Source organism: Chelonoidis abingdonii, chromosome 3 (assembly GCF_003597395.2).
Source record: "Chelonoidis abingdonii isolate Lonesome George chromosome 3, CheloAbing_2.0, whole genome shotgun sequence".
Lineage (NCBI taxonomy): Eukaryota > Metazoa > Chordata > Testudines > Testudinidae > Chelonoidis > Chelonoidis abingdonii.
Genome location: NC_133771.1, coordinates 10,235,597 through 10,252,037, shown reverse-complemented (window position 1 = coordinate 10,252,037; position 16,441 = coordinate 10,235,597). Strand labels below are relative to the sequence as shown.

The following is a 16,441-nucleotide window of genomic DNA, read 5'->3' as shown; positions in this document are numbered from 1 at the left end:
TATGAGCTCTTCTGTACAGCACCTTGCACAGTGAAGCCCTGACCTCGGAAGGGGCCACTATATGCTGCTGTAGTATAAAACCAACAACCCGCATACTTTAATTACAGCCCAATGACTGCTTGGATGAGCCTTGCTTTCAACACCAGCATAGTTTGCACAGGTTTAGGGCCTATTAGTTCAAACAATTCTCCCACTGCTGTCCCCTCATGCACTGGTAGAGGTTACAGATGTCCCAGAATCCACTGCTTCAGAGAGCTGGGTCCTTGCGGATAGTTCTTCAGAGGGCGTTGTGCCCGAAATGGTTTACGATAGTGCTAAGAGGAGGTGGGGGCAAAATAGCCACAGTTCAGAATGTGGGTTGGCCGTGCTAGTGTGCGCACACCAAACCGTCTGTGCTTTCTCTGGTCCTGTGCTCCCAGGTCAGCTAGGAATGGCCCTGTTCTCTAGAGCTGGTGGCCTTAAGACATGGCTGTAAGCGGCTCAGCGCAGGTTAGACAACACTTTCATAAAAACACCAGTGGCCTGTTTATGCAATGGCTTCCATTGCTGCTACCACTGGGTGTAACGTAATGCCAGGGGCCTCTCAGGCTCAGGCTGCTCAAACATTTTCCATCAAAACTTTTTTTCTGTGCAAATTTGGGTGAAAATTTTCATGAGAAGTGTCAAAATTTGTGGGTGGGTTTTTTGTTTGTATTGCAGGTTTGTTTTTGTTTTGTTTTTTCCAGAAAGCTGAACATTTTTGGTCACAAATGTTTTAGTTTTAGGTTGAAAGTTTTTCAGAAGTTGGTCAAAAATGTTCATTTTTCATTTTTTCAATATTTCCAAAATTTCCAGTGGCAGAACTCCTCTCCACTCCATGCTTTAGTCCATGTGTCTGGTGGGACAAGCATTAGGACAAATATTTTGAAAAGTGACGAATGATGTGGGCGGCGGGTGGGGGAGGCGCGATTTTCAGAAAGCACTCAGCACCTTCTCTGTGAAAAACCAGGCACCAGGTTGGTGACCCCAAAATGAAGGCACCCAAAAACTATTGGTGTTCTCTGAAAATTCAGGCTGTGATGTGGATAGCAAGAGAGAGGAAAAGGGAATTCCCTTTACCAAACACTTTTACAAAACCACCATATCTTCCCCCTACCAAATGCTAGATGCTGTACAAACAGAACAAAAAGATAATCCCCACCCTTAAGAGCTCAGGGAAGATGTAGGCCTTTTCGGCAATGACAACTTTCAAATCCTCATGGTCACCACTGGGGACTTAACCCATGTGGCATGAAATGAGCAAAGACTCACCAAGAAGACAGGTTTGTATTTTTAAAAATCTCTAACTATAGAGCCTATAGGTCTAACTGAAATAGATACCATACAGTGCTGCCAATTCTTGTGAGTTTATCTGGATCCTATTGAATTTTGGTATTTTTCTTAAAGCTTCAGCCTCTGGAGTCAAGTGACTACCTAAGAGTCTAAGCTTTCATTTAAAAAAAAAAAAAGTCAGTTTGTAGCAATCATAGTTGCAGAGAAGAGATTGAAAATGTGAAGCAAGTTCACCCTAAAGTTTCACAAGCCAGAAGGTAAAGAAAAAGAACCCAATATTTATTCTTTCAACAACAACAAAAGCACCTTGTGATTTTTAAAGCAATTCTCATGATTTTTTTGTGCCTTCAATCATGGGTTTTGAATGTGTGAGGTTGGCAATACTGAAGAAAACACATCTCAGGTCTTATTTCTTAGGTTTTTTTGATGGCTGAACTGCCTAGATTTTGAGTTTCCTCAGTCAATTCACATTAAATTGTCTTGTCTTAATGGAATAAACTAATTATTCCAAAACTGTTCATAAAACTGTGTTGTAGCAAAAAAGCACTTTTGAAAATCCTTCCTCAGAATGGAAAAAATAAGAACCTCACTACTCTGTTTCTTTGAACCTTCCCCCAAAACTAGAACTGATCCCAACCCCAAACCGAGCCTTTTTGGTTGTGTGTGTGTGTGAGTGCACGCGTGTGCGTGCATGTGTGTGTGTTTTGAGATGGAATGGAAAATGTTCCTGTAATATATTGTTGAAGTATTTTTCATTTTCACTGAGCACCTTTGTACTTCTGCCTTCTAGCCGGAAGCAGAAGTGAAAGCTCTGATTCTGAGGGAAGCTGCTGTCATTGTGTTTCTGGCTAGACTGGAAACAAGAGATGACAAATCCCCTCAAAAGCCCGCATTTGAGATTTCCAGACTGATTTTGAAGACTTGAGAATAAAGCTGGTTGGGAATTTTCTGTCAAAACATTGCTTTTTCCGTTCTGGAAAATGCAATTTCTGCAAAATCTTTCCACAGGAAAACACTCAGACTCCCGAGGCAGTCAAATTACAGCTCCCATGAGGCTCCACAGGAGTTCTTGGGAACACCAATTAAAGTTGAACCAGCCCGAAACAAAACATTTCAACATTTCTGAATTGATATTTTTAGCAATGTTCCGATCTGGGAAAAGTTTTGACATTTCGACTTTTCATCCAAAATCATATAGCAAAATATCGGAATTTCCCATGGGGATGGAAATTCCAATTTTAACCAGCCCAGTTTAAGAGACTTTAATAAACTTTAGTTTAATCATTTAAATGTCTGGATCCTTGTCTGGGCAGACGCTTAGTTCCATACCTTGAGGTTCTTTTGTTAATAGCAATTAGGCTAGGAAGAATTTGATGCTTATTTGTATGGGTTTCTATGGATAGTCCTGCATTTTTGCATTATTTTTATTGGCTGAAATTTTTGCACAAACGGGAAATAAAAATAGCTTAACTCTCAGTTTCTGAATAATTGTTACTTAATCAATATGTAGCAGTGGTAGGTCCAGAGCTCATAGGACATAGAATTGTGAGGGACCTCCTGGGCCATCCACTCCAGTCCTCTGCTTTTGCAGGCAACCTTGTCATGGAAGAGATTCTGATATAATAGCACCATAATCCTTAATATTAATTGTAACATTTTCCCTTTAAATTGATAAAAAACATCCTGGGACAATAAACTATGAGCACTGATGAGACCCTCCCCAACTTAAATTGGGGCCCCAATGTGCTAGGCACTGTACGTTGTGAGCTTTCCAGGCCAGGAATTTTTTCTTGCTATGTTTGTACAAGACTACTAGGCGCTACCACAGTCGGAATATAAAATAATGAGAATAGGACATAGTCTTCTGCATTAAGAGTTTATGATCTACATAGACAGGACAGTAAAAGGTTGGCATAAAAGAAGAATTGTTAGCCCATTTTTCAGATGAGGAACAGAGGCACAGAGACATGAAATGGCTGCTTGGAGTTACCCAGAATGTCTGGAGTAGAGCCAGGAAATGAACACAGCTCTTCTGAGTCTCGGCTTTGCTCACCCACAAAAAATGTGCCAATTTAATTCTATCAATGCAACACCTTTATGTGGACACGCTAACATTGGTTGAAGAATGCTTAAGGATGATTTAGTTTATTCCTTATTAAATGTAAGCACTCAATATATTCTTCAGTTTCAGAAGGGCCAGCATCAATTTAACTAAACTGATTTAGTGAAATTTGTGTGCGTGTAACTCAGTACTGAATGAACGTTACATTGCCTACTCACTGCTCTGTCCATAGAGGATATGAGTCTGTTATAGCCAGGGAGAACACAGATTAGCTCTTTAGATCAAGTTCTACCAGCTCCTAATTTTAGTTTTGGAGGGTCCTGGTTCAATCCCCTGTGTATAGACCTTGCTCCACTTGGCCAATTAACAGAGAAAGTTTTTTCCCTTGTGGTTGTTGACCGGAGAGAGAAATTGATGACTATCAATATTTACATCAACTCCTTCTAACAACTTGTCTACTTTCACACCCTTGAGCCACGCAGCTAAGATGGCCTAAATTTTAGATGTAGACCAGGCCTAGATGTACTAATAAGGAGCTAACAGTGCATCTGCATGAAAACTGTAAAAAAAAAAGCAACCTCCCACACAAATGAATTGATGATATTAGAACTGGTTCACCCAGTCACAACACATTATCTTCAGAAACCCCAGAGGAGGAGAAGGAAACAGTAAAGTGGTTAAATGTAAAAATCTTACCTTGCTGTGATGGTTGGTTTAGAGGCGAGGTACTAACATGTTGTCTGAACTTTGGGAGAAACAAAAAAAGTCCATTTGTTACTAGGGGAAGGACCTGCTTTGTGACACAAAAGTCACACAAGGCCTAAAGTCATTGAATTCAATAGGAGTTTTTCAATTGCTTTAAATATGCTTAGGAACAGGCTCTTTATGTATTTTCATGGTGTTAGCATATTTTACTATGACACATTCAGAGCTTGCTTGTGCATGTCCTTAAAAACTCACTGGTCTCCTCTCAATTGATTTGGATGATTATAGTGGAGTTAACTAGATTTCAAACGTTGCCATACTATGTAATGCAGTTCATTGTTGCAAGATCTCTGTTAAATGATGCATGATGCAATCAACGAACCCCCTGAAGGAATTTACAAAGCAGTGTTACTTCAGGCAGAAAACCAGGAATATCCCATAATTGTCTCCAGCTCATAGAATGTTGGTTGCTCAAGAATATCAGGGTTAATTATTTACAACTAAATACACAGATTTAACTTTAGATGCCTACATTTAATACCCAAGTTTTAGGGGTTTAATCTTTCTGCACCTCAGTTTTCCATGTGGAAAAATTATGCCATTTAGAATCTCTCCAGGTTTTCTCAGCGAGACAACAGAAAACAGCAAAGGCTGGGTGGTTATTCACCTAGCTAGCTGTATTCTTCCCAGATCCAGTCCATTCTCCACTTCAATACCATGCACAGTGTCAGCACATGATCGTGCCAGACATCCATCTGGTCTCAACCCCTCTCATGTCTACAGCAGTGGTCTCCAACCTTTTTATACCCCAGATCACTTTTTGAATTTAAGGGGAAGCAGGATCTGTGCTGCCCCTTCCACGAGGCCCCACCCTGCTCACTCCATCCTCTCCTCTCTCCATCGCTTGCTCTCCCACACCCTCACTCACTTTCACCAGGCTGGGGTAAGTGAGGGAGAGCTCTGGGCTGGGGCTGAGGGGTTCACGGTGTGGGAGGGGGCTCTGGGCTGAGCCTGGAGTAGGGGTTTGGGGTGCAGGAGGGGATGCGGGGTGCTGGCTCTGGGAGAGGGGTCAGGGCTGGGGCAGGGGGTTGGGGTGCAGGAGGGGGCACAGGGTGCAGGCTCTGGGAGGGGGCTCAGGGCTGGGGTGCCGGCCTCCCACCAGGCAGAACTTACCTTGAGCGGCTCCTGGTCGGCAGTGCAGCGAGGCTAAGGCAGGCTACCTGCCTGCTCCAACCCCATGCCACTCCCGGAAGGGGGCAACATGGCCCTGCAGCCCCGGGGGTGGGGAAAGCGGGGAGGACTTTGCTCCGCGTGCTGCACCACTCTGCAGACACCACCCCCACAGCTCCCATTGGTCACAGATCCCCATTCCCAGCTAATGGGAGGTTCGGGGCAGTCCCGCTGCACCGCCGGAGATCGCAATTGACAGGGAGATTCTCTGGGATCAATCAGTCAATCTCGACTGACCGAGTAATGACCACTGGTCTACAGAATCTACCCAGGTGGATGTTTCCAGGGCCTCTGAGCACCTCAGAGTCCTGAAGAGGTTTTATCCTCACACCACCCTTATGAGGGAGGGGAGCATTAACCTCATTTTACAGATAGGATCTGAGGCACAGAGTAGAGGCAGCAAGTTATCAAACCTAAGGAAGTCTGAGGCTCAGCCAGAAATAGCATCAAAGTCCCTCAAGGCCCAGTGCAGCACTCTAGCCACTGGACCATCCTCCCTCACCTTTACAGAGAAGGTGGCCCAAGTTGAAGGGAACTAAAGGGCTCGAGTTACCACTGGCATACACAAGTGCTGCCCTATGGATTTCAGAACTATCTGTGCCGCTGCGGCTACGCTACCACAGGACACAGAAAGGAAGTCACAAGCTGCTTACTTACTGGGGGCGGGGGTGGAGGAGGTTTCTTCCTGGAGAATATCTGAGGTTTTTGCCTATTCGCAGCCTCACACTGCTTTTGTGGTGTGGACTGGTGGCGTTTGCTCCCATACAGTCCCATCCTGTGAGAGAGAACACAAATGAGCATGTGATGGGGGCGACTCGTGGAGTCAGGTGCTATTCAGTACAAGCAAGGGTGGTGCAAGCAGGTCCCAAACTAAGGTAAGGACAAACGGTAGGGAGGAGTGAGAGGTACTAAAAGCCCCCCATTATTGTAATACCTGAGTGCCTCACAACAGGCCTGCAGGATTCAGAAGCACTGTTCTCTGCATCTGACAGATGAGTGACTTGTCTAAGGTCACACAGGCAGTCTCAGTGGTTTGAGCATTGGCCTGCTAAAGCCAGGGATGTGAGTTCAATCCTTGAGGGGGCCATTTGGGGATTCATTTGGGGAATGGTCCTGCTTGGAGCAGGGGGTTGGACTAGATGAGGTCCCTTCCAATCCTAATAATCTATGATTCTAAGTCTGTGGCAGAGCAAGGCACTGGGCGTGCATCTCTGAGGCTAACACCCTAACCCCTGGACCATCCTGGCTTTTCAATGCCCTGAGTGTATATGGGAACTCGGAATCTGAGCCTTTGGAAGATAGCAGAAGTTTTGAATAGAGATGGTTGAAAAGTTTGTGTCAAAACATCTTTGTCAAAAAATGGCTTTCTGACCACAACCTACTTCTTTGCTTCAGTCGAAATGTTCTGCTTTGCCAATGACGGGAGAAAAGAAATCAGGTTTAGGAAACCCAAATGTTTCTACTGAGAAATAAATTGTTTCACTTTTCAGTTTTCAGATACCCCAAAGATTTGTCAGTGACTGGTTTTTAAACACCTCCCCTTCCTTATACATATATTTGAGGGGAAAAGGGGGGAGAAAGCCGGCAAAAATTGGCATTTTTCGACTGGCTCTAATTTTTTAGTTTAATGCAAAATCATCTCTCACTCTACAGGTCTAGGCAGGAGAATAAGGGAGCGTAGATGCCTTTACAACCCTGCACGGGCTATGCAACCTGACAGGGGTGGGAGAATAGCTTCCATAGCACTGCTGCTCCCCCTCTGATAGGCGTGGGCGGGCAGGAATGGGAAACGGGGGCTGCCCTGAGTTTGCTTGTTCCCCCCTTGCTGAGCCTGCATGGAAGAGGAAGTATTCTGCTCCTTGTCTAAATCAGTAGCAGACTGAATCTTTACCCTGGATCCGGGGGGACAAGCCAGGAAATGAACTCTGACTCTGAGCGTCTGCTTCAATGGCAGGGTAGCTACTGCTGCCTGTAACTCAGGGCAGCTTATCAAGCCCCACACACTTAGCGTGACAGCACCAGGCTCCTACGTTGTAAGATCTTTCGCTCAAGGAATCCATCTCTATTTCCATTGTGGAGCATTATACCCACATATGACGCTGATGTGATGACTGACTTCTTGGATGACACACCAGAGATTGACCAGCTAATAGCATGAGATGCCTCTTGAGATAAAGCTCCCTAGCTGGAAGCTATAACTTCTCATAGCCTCTGTGGATTGGCACAGAGGGGGACCTGGAACACACACTCCTCAGTGGGTTACACTAAGCAGGGTAAAACATCTGTAAATTATAAGCCGATTTTGATTTCCCCATTGGCAACTGCCACTCAGCTCTTCAATGGAAACAACAGGAAGAGGGTAAAAGAGACAAGTCATCTGATTAACAAGAAGAGGAAAGCTCCTTCATGTGATATTGGGAAAAGAGCTCAATAACCTGTGGAAATCCAGGGTGCACAGACAGTGGGCAGTGTTTCTAGTTACATGATGGTCATTGACTTGTACTTCTGGGGTCAGATGCTGAGACACGTGAAGAGTAAGTTATGCTCTCCGTGAGTAAGGATATCAGAAGCTGACCTAGGCAGTCCTTTTTATACACATGGTTCCCAAAGGGCTTCACCAGTTTTAGGACAGATTCTGATACCTGACTCCAGCTGAGCAGCACATTTTCCATGAATAGGGTGACCAGAAAGCAAGTGTGAAAAATCGGGACGGGGTGGGGGGTAAACGGAGCCTATATAAGAAAAAGACCCAAAATTCGGGACTGTCCCTATAAAATTGGGACATCTGGTCACCCTATCCACGAATCTCCCCAGTATTGCCAACTTCCAAAGTTCAAATGGCATGTACCAGACCCCAAAAAATCACTAAACCAACTCAAACATCATGTGTATCAAAAAGCCATCTCCTGTGGTTTTGGTCTCTCTTTGAGCTCCCCTCACCACCCAGCACCTGTGAGACATACCATGCTGCCCATTCTCCTGAAATGGATGATTTGGGCCCTGCTCCAGAAGCTTTGGTGGCAGGACCCAGTTGAGAGCAAATCACACAGCTTTACCTAACGTGCTGACTGCTGCGCTACCAGCTCCCCCTCACTTCCAAAAGTCTAATGACTTCTGTGCCCACCCAACCCCACATCTGCCCATCCCAGCTGTAATTATGCACCCCCAGGCCCACATCAATACTGCCCACTACTGCCCCTTGCTCCTCAGCACATCCCTGCTTCAGGGGTTCTTCACCCCAGTCTCCCAGGCCTGGGGGAGCCGCTGCACCAAATCCTCCTTCCCCCTGTTCTCAGGTCTGGTGTTGAAGGGATGGCGAGAGAGGAGCAGAGAGCAGACTGACTCATTCACCACAGGAGAAAATGGGGGAGCAGAGCCACCCAGCACTGCTGGGCTAATTTGGCTTCCCTTCCCTGTCTGCCCCATGGGAATGGTACCGGCTAATCCCCCACCCCTACCAAAAAGCCCATTAGGCTCCCACGTGGAGTGGGGAGAGCTCTGCCCACGTCCTGCTGCATCCATGATTGGCTGCTTTCCCCCAGGAGGCAGGTAAGCCGAAGGCAGGCAATCAGAGGGGGGTTTCCTTGGGCAGAGCTGAAATGCCTGAGAGGGTGGAAGTTTCTCCCATCACTCTCAGAGAATGGCACCATTGGCATTACTTGCAATGAACTCGCGAGAGCTGGCGGCACCGAATTCCCATTGACTTCACAGGGCCTGCTGTGAGGAATGGCTCACCAGCTTGCACTAGAATGGCACAGTCTAGCTGTATATATATAGAAATCACTACACCATTGATATGCAGCCATCTCTGGGGTGGAATCTGGTGGCAACTGAAAGCAGGAAGGGGACGTCACAGCATAAAGGCTTTCAGCAAGAAGGGGAGTTTCAGGTACACCAAATGTGAAAGACAGAATTTGCCTGATGGGGCAGAGCTTCCAGCTTCCCCCCTTTTGGCAAGATGCCCTGCTCTTGCAAAACGTGACTTGGAATTTTTCAATGCACTCAGGTAGTCAGGACCTGAGTTTTTGGATGATCTATGTGGCAGTACAAAGCCCCCTAACACCACTGACTCAGAAGAGAAAGCCTCACTTACTCAGGCTTGGTCTACACTACACGTTTATACCGATTTTAGCAGCGTTAAACGATTTAACGCTGCCCCCGTCCACACAACGAGGCCCTCTATATCGATATAAAGGTCTCTTTAAACTGGTTTCTGTACTCCTCCCCGACGAGAGGAGTAGCACTGAAATTGATATTACCATATCGGATTAGGGTCAGTGTGGCCGCAAATCGATGGTATTGGTCTCCGGGCGGTATCCCACAGTGCACCATTGTGACCGCTCTGGACAGCAATCTGAACTCGGAGGCACTGGCCAGATAGACAGGAAAAGCCCCGCAAACTTTTGAATTTTCATTTCCTGTTTGGCCAGCGTGGAGAGTCACCAGCACAGGTGACCACGCACAGAGCTCATCAGCACAGGTAACAATGCAGTCTCCTGAGAATCGAAAAAGAGCTCCAGCATGGACCGCATGGGAGGTACTGGATCTGATCGCTATATGGGGAGAGGATTCTGTGCTAACAGAACTCGTTCCAAAAGATGAAATGAAAAAACATTTGAAAAAATTTCCAAAGGCCATGATGGAGAAAGGCCACACCAGGGACTCAGTGCAGTGCAGAGTGAAAGTTAAGGAGCTCAGACAAGCCTACCAGAAAACCAAAGAAGCAAACGGAAGGTCCGGGCAGGGCCGAAAACATGCCGCTTCTACGCTGAGCTGCATGCAATTCTAGGGGGGTCCGCCACCACTACCCCACCCCTGTCCGTGGATTCCGAGGTGGGGGTGGTAATCTCAGCCATGGCTGAGGATTCTGCGGATGGGGAAGATGAGGAGGAGGAAGAGGAGGACGAGCTTGCAGAGAGCACACAGCACTCCTTTCTCCCCAACAGCCAGGAGCTTTTTCTCACCCAGACGGAATTACCCTCCTCCCAGCCCTCCCAAGCCACTAGCCCAGACAATGAAGCCATGGAAGCGACCTCTGGTGAGTGTACCTTTTGTAAATATAAAACATGGTTTAAAAGCAAGTTTTTTTAATGATTAATTTGCCCTGAGGACTTGGGATGCATTCGCGGCCAGTACAGTTATTGGAAAAGTTTGTTAACATGTCTGGGGATGGAGCGGAAATCCTCCAGGGACATCTCCATGAAGCTCTCCTGGAGGTACTCCAAAAGCCTTTGCAGAAGGTTTCTGGGCAGGCAGCCTTATTCCGTCCACCATGGTAGGACACTTGACCACGCCATGCATGTAGCAAGTAATCTGGTATCATTGCATGACAAAGCCTAGCTGCGTATGGTCCCGGTGATTGCTGGCATTCAAGCAACATCCATTCTTTATCTCGCTGTGTTATCCTCAGGAGAGTGATATCGTTCATGGTAACCTGGTTGAAATTCAGGAATTTAATTAAGGGGACAGAGATGGCCATTCCTACTGGGCTGTTTGCCTGTTGCTTAAAAGAAATCCTTCCTTGCAGGTAGCCAAGTGGGGGGGGAGGGAAGGGGGGGAATGGCGCTGAGCTTTTTCGCGTTTGGCTAGCAGGGATCTTCCCTGCTACCAGCCAGCGCAGGGTGGGGGGAGAAGGGGGTTTAGCAGTGATCTTCCATGATACCAGCCACGCGGTGGGGGGAGGGGTAAAGCGATCATCCCAGAGAATTGGATGGGGGGGGTGGTTTCTGCTGCTGCATGTTAACAGGAAAGAAGCAGCACTGAACGGGCTTTGCTTGGTATTTGGGAAAGGAGGGCACTGTGTATATGAAGGCTGCAGAAGCCGAAAGACAATGGCTTACCATGGCCGCATGCAAGCTGAATTCTGCTGCCCGGACCTGCGTCTGTGAGATCTCTAACACCAGAGCCGCAGGCACTCAATATTAAGATGCAAAATGTGACCTTGTAGTGAAATCAAATGTGCTATGTAAGGTGAATAGTGTTGTTCACTGTGAAAGAGTATAACCATTGTTCTGTAAAATGTATCTTTTTAAATACTTCTCTCCCTTTTTTTCCCTCCCTCATGCAGCTGCAATTTTTCAAGCCTCCCTACTCCATCCTGAAGGCTATCTCAGATAAGGCGGAAAAAAAAGACGCGAGACGAAATGTTCTCGGAAATCATGGAAGTGACCCGCAATGAAAGAGCTCATCTGAATGAGTGGAAGGACGTGGTATCAAATTACAGGAAAGATGCCAGTGAACGTGAGGACAGGAGGACCAACATGATGACTCAGAGATGAGAGGTCAGATGAGAGGTGTAGGCAGGAAGATCAGCGGTGGCGGGATGCAACGCTGGGGCTGCTGCGTGATCAAACTGACATCCTCCGACGTCTGGTGGAGCTTCAGGAACAGCAGCAGGGTCACAGAGTGCCGCTGCAGCCCCTGTGTAACCACCCTCACCACTCACCATGTTCCATATCTCCTCACCCAGACGTGTAAGAACGCGTGGGGAAGGCTTCGTGCACCCTGCCCACTCCACCCCGTGGACAGCCCAACCAAAAGGCTGTCATTACTTTGAAAATTTTTTAGTGGCCTTTTCCTTCCCTCCTATCCTCCTCCAAACCACACCCGGGCTACCTTGTCAGTTCTCTCCCCTCTTTTTATAATGACTTTTAAATAAAGAATACATGATTTTTAAACGATAGTGACTTTATTTCCTTAAGCAAGCTGTAATCGAAGGGGGAGGGTGGGTTGCTTACAGGGAATGAGTCAATCAAGGGGGGGTTCATCAAGGGGAAACAAACACAACAGTCACACCGTACCCTGGCCCGTGATGAAACTCGTTTTCAAAGCTTCTCTGATGCGCACCGCTTCGTGGTGTGCTCTTCTAATCGCCCTGGTGTCTGGCTGCGCGTAATCAGCGGCCAGTGATTTGCCTCAGCCTCCCACCCGCCATAAAGGTCTCCCCCTTACTCTCACAGAGATTGTGGAGCACACAGCAAGCAGCAATAACAATTGGGGACATTGGTTTGGCTGAGGTCTGAGCGAGTCAGTAATGTGCGCCAGCGCGCCTTTAAATGGCCAAATGCACATTCTACCACCATCTGCACTTGCTCAGCCTGTAGTTGAACAGCTCCTGACTACTGTCCAGGCTGCCTGTGTATGGCTTCATGAGCCATGGCATCAAGGGGTAGGCTGGGTCCCCAGGATAACTACAGGCATTTCAACATCCCCAACTGTTATTTTCTGGTCTGGGAAGTAATTCCCTTGCTGCAGCCGTTTTAAACAGAGTAGTGTTCCTGAAGACGCGAGCGTCATGAACCCTTCCTGGCCATCCCACGTGGATGTTGGTGAAACGTCCCTTGTGATCCACCAGTGCTTGCAGCACCTTGAAAAGTACCCCTTGCGGTTTACGTACTGGGTGCCCTGGTGCTCCAGTGCAAGAAGGGATATGGTTCCATCTATCGCCCCACCACAGTTAGGGAATCCCATTGCAGCAAAGCCATCCACTATGACCTGCATTTCCCAGAGTCACTACCTTTCGTAGCAGCAGCTTAATGATTGCTTGCTACTTGCATCACAGCACCCCCACAGTAGATTTTCCCACTCCAAATTGATTCCCGACTGACCGGGTAGCTGTCTGGCGTTGCAAGCTTCCAGAGGCTATTGCCACTCGCTTCTCAACTGTGAGGGCTGCTCTCATCTTGGTATTATGGTGTTTCAGGGCAGGGGAAAGCAAGTCACAAAGTTCCATGAAAGTGCCTTATGCATGCGAAAGTTTCGCAGCCACTGGAATTGTCCCAAACCTGCAAAACTATGCGGTCCCACCAGTCTGTGCTTTGTTTCCCAGGCCAAAATCGGCGTTCAAGTGGCTAGAACCTGCCCCCATTACAGCAGGATCTCCAAAGCGCAGGGCCCGCGGTTGAGAGAATTCTGTGTCCATGTCCTCATCACTCTCACGCTCTGCCGTAGCCGCCGCCTCCTCCTCGCCTGGCTTTGCAGGTCCCTGGTTCAGCATAGACTGCACGAGAATGCCGAAGTGTTTACAACGTCCACGATTGCGGTCTTGATCTGAGCGGGGTCCATGCTTGCTGTGCTATGGCGTTTGCACAGTTCAGCCAGGAAAAAAGGCGCAAAATGATTGTCTGCTGCTTTCAGAGAGGGAGGGGTGAGCTGTACCCAGAACCACTGCTTTCAGAGAGGGAGGGGTGAGCTGTACCCAGAACCACCCACCACAATGTTTTTTGCCCCATCAGGCACTGGGATCTCAACCCAGAATTCCAAGGGGCGAAGGAGACTGCAGGAACTATGGGATAGCTACGGGATAGCTACCCACAGTGCAACGCTCTGGAAATCGACGCTAGGCTCGGTACATGGATGCACACTGCCAAATTAATGTGCTTAGTCTGGCCGCGTGCACTCGCCTTTATGCAATCTGTTTTACAAAACCGATTTATATAAAATCAGAATAACCCCATAGTGTAGATATACCCTCAGACACCTACTCCACTTCCTTCAGCAGCTTGGGCTTTCCTTGGCAGCCTCTCATCCAAGTATTGACAGGGCCTGACCCTGCTTAGCAGAGCTAGGTGATTATTAGGAGCAAATGTGATCTATTTACTGAACTTGCCCCATTCTTTCCACTTGTGAACTGTCCATTAACAGATCATGACTCTAATGAATTTGCTCATTATCTGAAGTTCTTGAACACTTTGTGCAACTATATTTCAGCCTGTGTGTTGAACTACTTGCCACTTGTGGTCATTTGAGTATTGGATATTCAGAATTTGCTCTTCAAGTCGTGTTACTGGTCCAGTAAGCCACTGAGGCATTGCTGCTGATCCTTGATTGGATCATAGACAAGTTGCTTGGCTTAAAACTAGGGTGACCAGAGGTCCTGTTTTTAAAGGGACAGTTCCATTTTTGGGGACTTTTCCTTATATAGGCACCTATTACCTCTCACCCCCTGTCCCGTTTTTTTCACAGTTGCTATCTGGTCACCCTACTTAAAACCATTCACTTTCCTTCTGCACTGTCTAGCTACTGTCAGCCTCATTCTAGGTGTGTATCTAGCTATGGTCTCCACCCCTGTGGCATCTGAGCACCTCACCATCTTTTAATGTATTTCTCCTCAACACACCTTTGTGAGGTACTGCAAGTGTTATTAACCCCATTTTACAGATAGGGAAACTGAGACACAGAAAGACTAAGTGACTCATCCAACATCACACACAAAGTCTGTGACAAAGGACAGAATTAAACCCAGGTCTCCATGTCCTCGCTTAGTGCCCTAACCACTGGACCATCCTTCCACTCAACATGGAGGATATCCAGACAAGAGTAAGTGGAATTGCAGACAACCAGGTGCATTTGCACAAATATAAGTTTCTCCCAAAACAGAAAAGGCTGCACTGAACACTACTCGGAGACGGAAAGTTTATGGGTCTTAACAACACAAGAGGACCTACAAAGAGAGCCCCAGGATAAACAGAGATGGTGGCGCCTGGTTCGTCTGATGGCATAGGAAGGTTTCACATTTAGAAATGGTTCTCGCAAAACTACACAGAAAAAGTCAAGAAATGGGGCTCTGCCTAGATAGGAATTGGAATTTGTGAAATAATTGCGAATAATTTCCCCCGCTCATCGTCCTGCCCTATTTTTTTAAGAGATGTAAGAAGACCAGAGCTGCAGGCATTTATAATATACATTAGCCCCTTTCTGACCTGATTCATACATTCTGGAAACACTCTATTTATATCCTTGATTTGCGGATATGCCAGTCCTACATGCAGATAACTGTTGTGCAAAACCCGTAGATAGATAGATAAGAGAGAGTCTGCCAGGCCTCCTGTGAGGTGCTGAGCCTCCAAAGATGGTCAAAATGTCTTTGCTTTTTTTTCTCCCCCCCGAGAAAAATAAGTGTTTTGTTCAACCAATAGAGTTGAATTTTTTTTTTTGACAAAAAATTGTTTTTGACGAAATTGAGTTTTTTAATTTTGGAAAAAAAAACATTTGACAAGAGGTTTGAGAAGTTTTGTATCAAAACAGCTGGAAAATGCTCCCCTCTCAATTTTTTTAGCCTCCCTCCCGCTCCCCTTTATTTTCCTCTGAAAAAGAGGGGAAGGAGGTAAAAAGATGAGATAAAGTGTGTGTGGAGGGAATATTCTGATTTATTTATTAGGGTCGTAGAAAAACAGCCAAAATATTTATAACACATTTAAATTGATATTCTATTATTAACAGCGCAATTAAAACTGATTAATTGCAATTAAGATTTTGAATTGAATTAATTTGTTTTGAGCTAATGGCATGAGTTAACTGCGATTAATTAACAGCCCTCTTATTTACCTTTTCCCCCTTGAAAAGGCTGGAATTTTTTTTTTAAAAAAGTGAGAGAAATGGCAGGGGAGACCCACTTTCCCATACCTTAATCACGAGATTAAAAAAACAACAATTAATTGCAGTTTTAGTCACACTGTTAATAAGAGAATACCAACTGAAAGGTATTATAAATATTTTTGGATGTTCTTCTAAATTTTAAAACATATTGATTTCAATTACAATACAGAATACAAAGTGTACAGTGCTCACTTTATATTATTATTTTGTATTGCAAATATTTGCACTGTAAAAAAGATAAACAGAGAAATAGTATTTTTCAATTCACCTCGTACAAGTACTGTAATTCAATCTGTTTATCATGAAAATGCAACTTACAAATGTAAATTTTTTTTTACACAACTGCACTCAAAAAACAAAAGAATGTAAAACTTAGAGCCTACAAGTCCACTCAGTCCTACTTCTTCTTCGGCCAATCGCTAAGACAAACAAGTTTGTTTACATTTGCAGGAGATAATGTTGAATGTCACCTGAAAGTGAGAACCGGTGTTCACATTGCACTGTTGTAATATAAAGTGAGCACTGTGCACTTTGTATTCTGGGTTGTAATTGAAATCAATATATTTGAAAATGTAGAAAACATCCAAAAATATTTATAATAAATTTAAATTGGTATTCCATTATTGTTTAGCAGTGCAGTTAATTAATTGCAGTTAATTACTTAACTGTTTGAGTTATCAGTTAACGCAAAATAAATGAACTAGATTAAAAAATAGTCACAGTTAATTAAGCAACTAAGCAATCAATTAAACTGTT

General features: G+C 45.7%; 1 protein-coding gene across 4 annotated transcripts in view; it reads right to left on the bottom strand.

The window, feature by feature from the left end:
• BLK (BLK proto-oncogene, Src family tyrosine kinase) overlaps positions 1-16,441 on the bottom strand; it is a 74,712-nt gene that overhangs the window by 37,107 nt on the left and 21,164 nt on the right. For all 4 annotated transcript variants that reach the window (XM_032763509.2, XM_032763514.2, XM_032763510.2 and 1 more), the window contains exons 2-3: positions 5,966-6,083; positions 4,070-4,118 (exon numbers count right to left, since the gene is read on the bottom strand). In XM_032763509.2, coding sequence (XP_032619400.1) covers positions 4,070-4,118; positions 5,966-6,082 — 166 coding nt within the window. In that variant the 5' untranslated portion in view covers position 6,083. The remainder of the gene's footprint in view (positions 1-4,069; positions 4,119-5,965; positions 6,084-16,441) is intronic.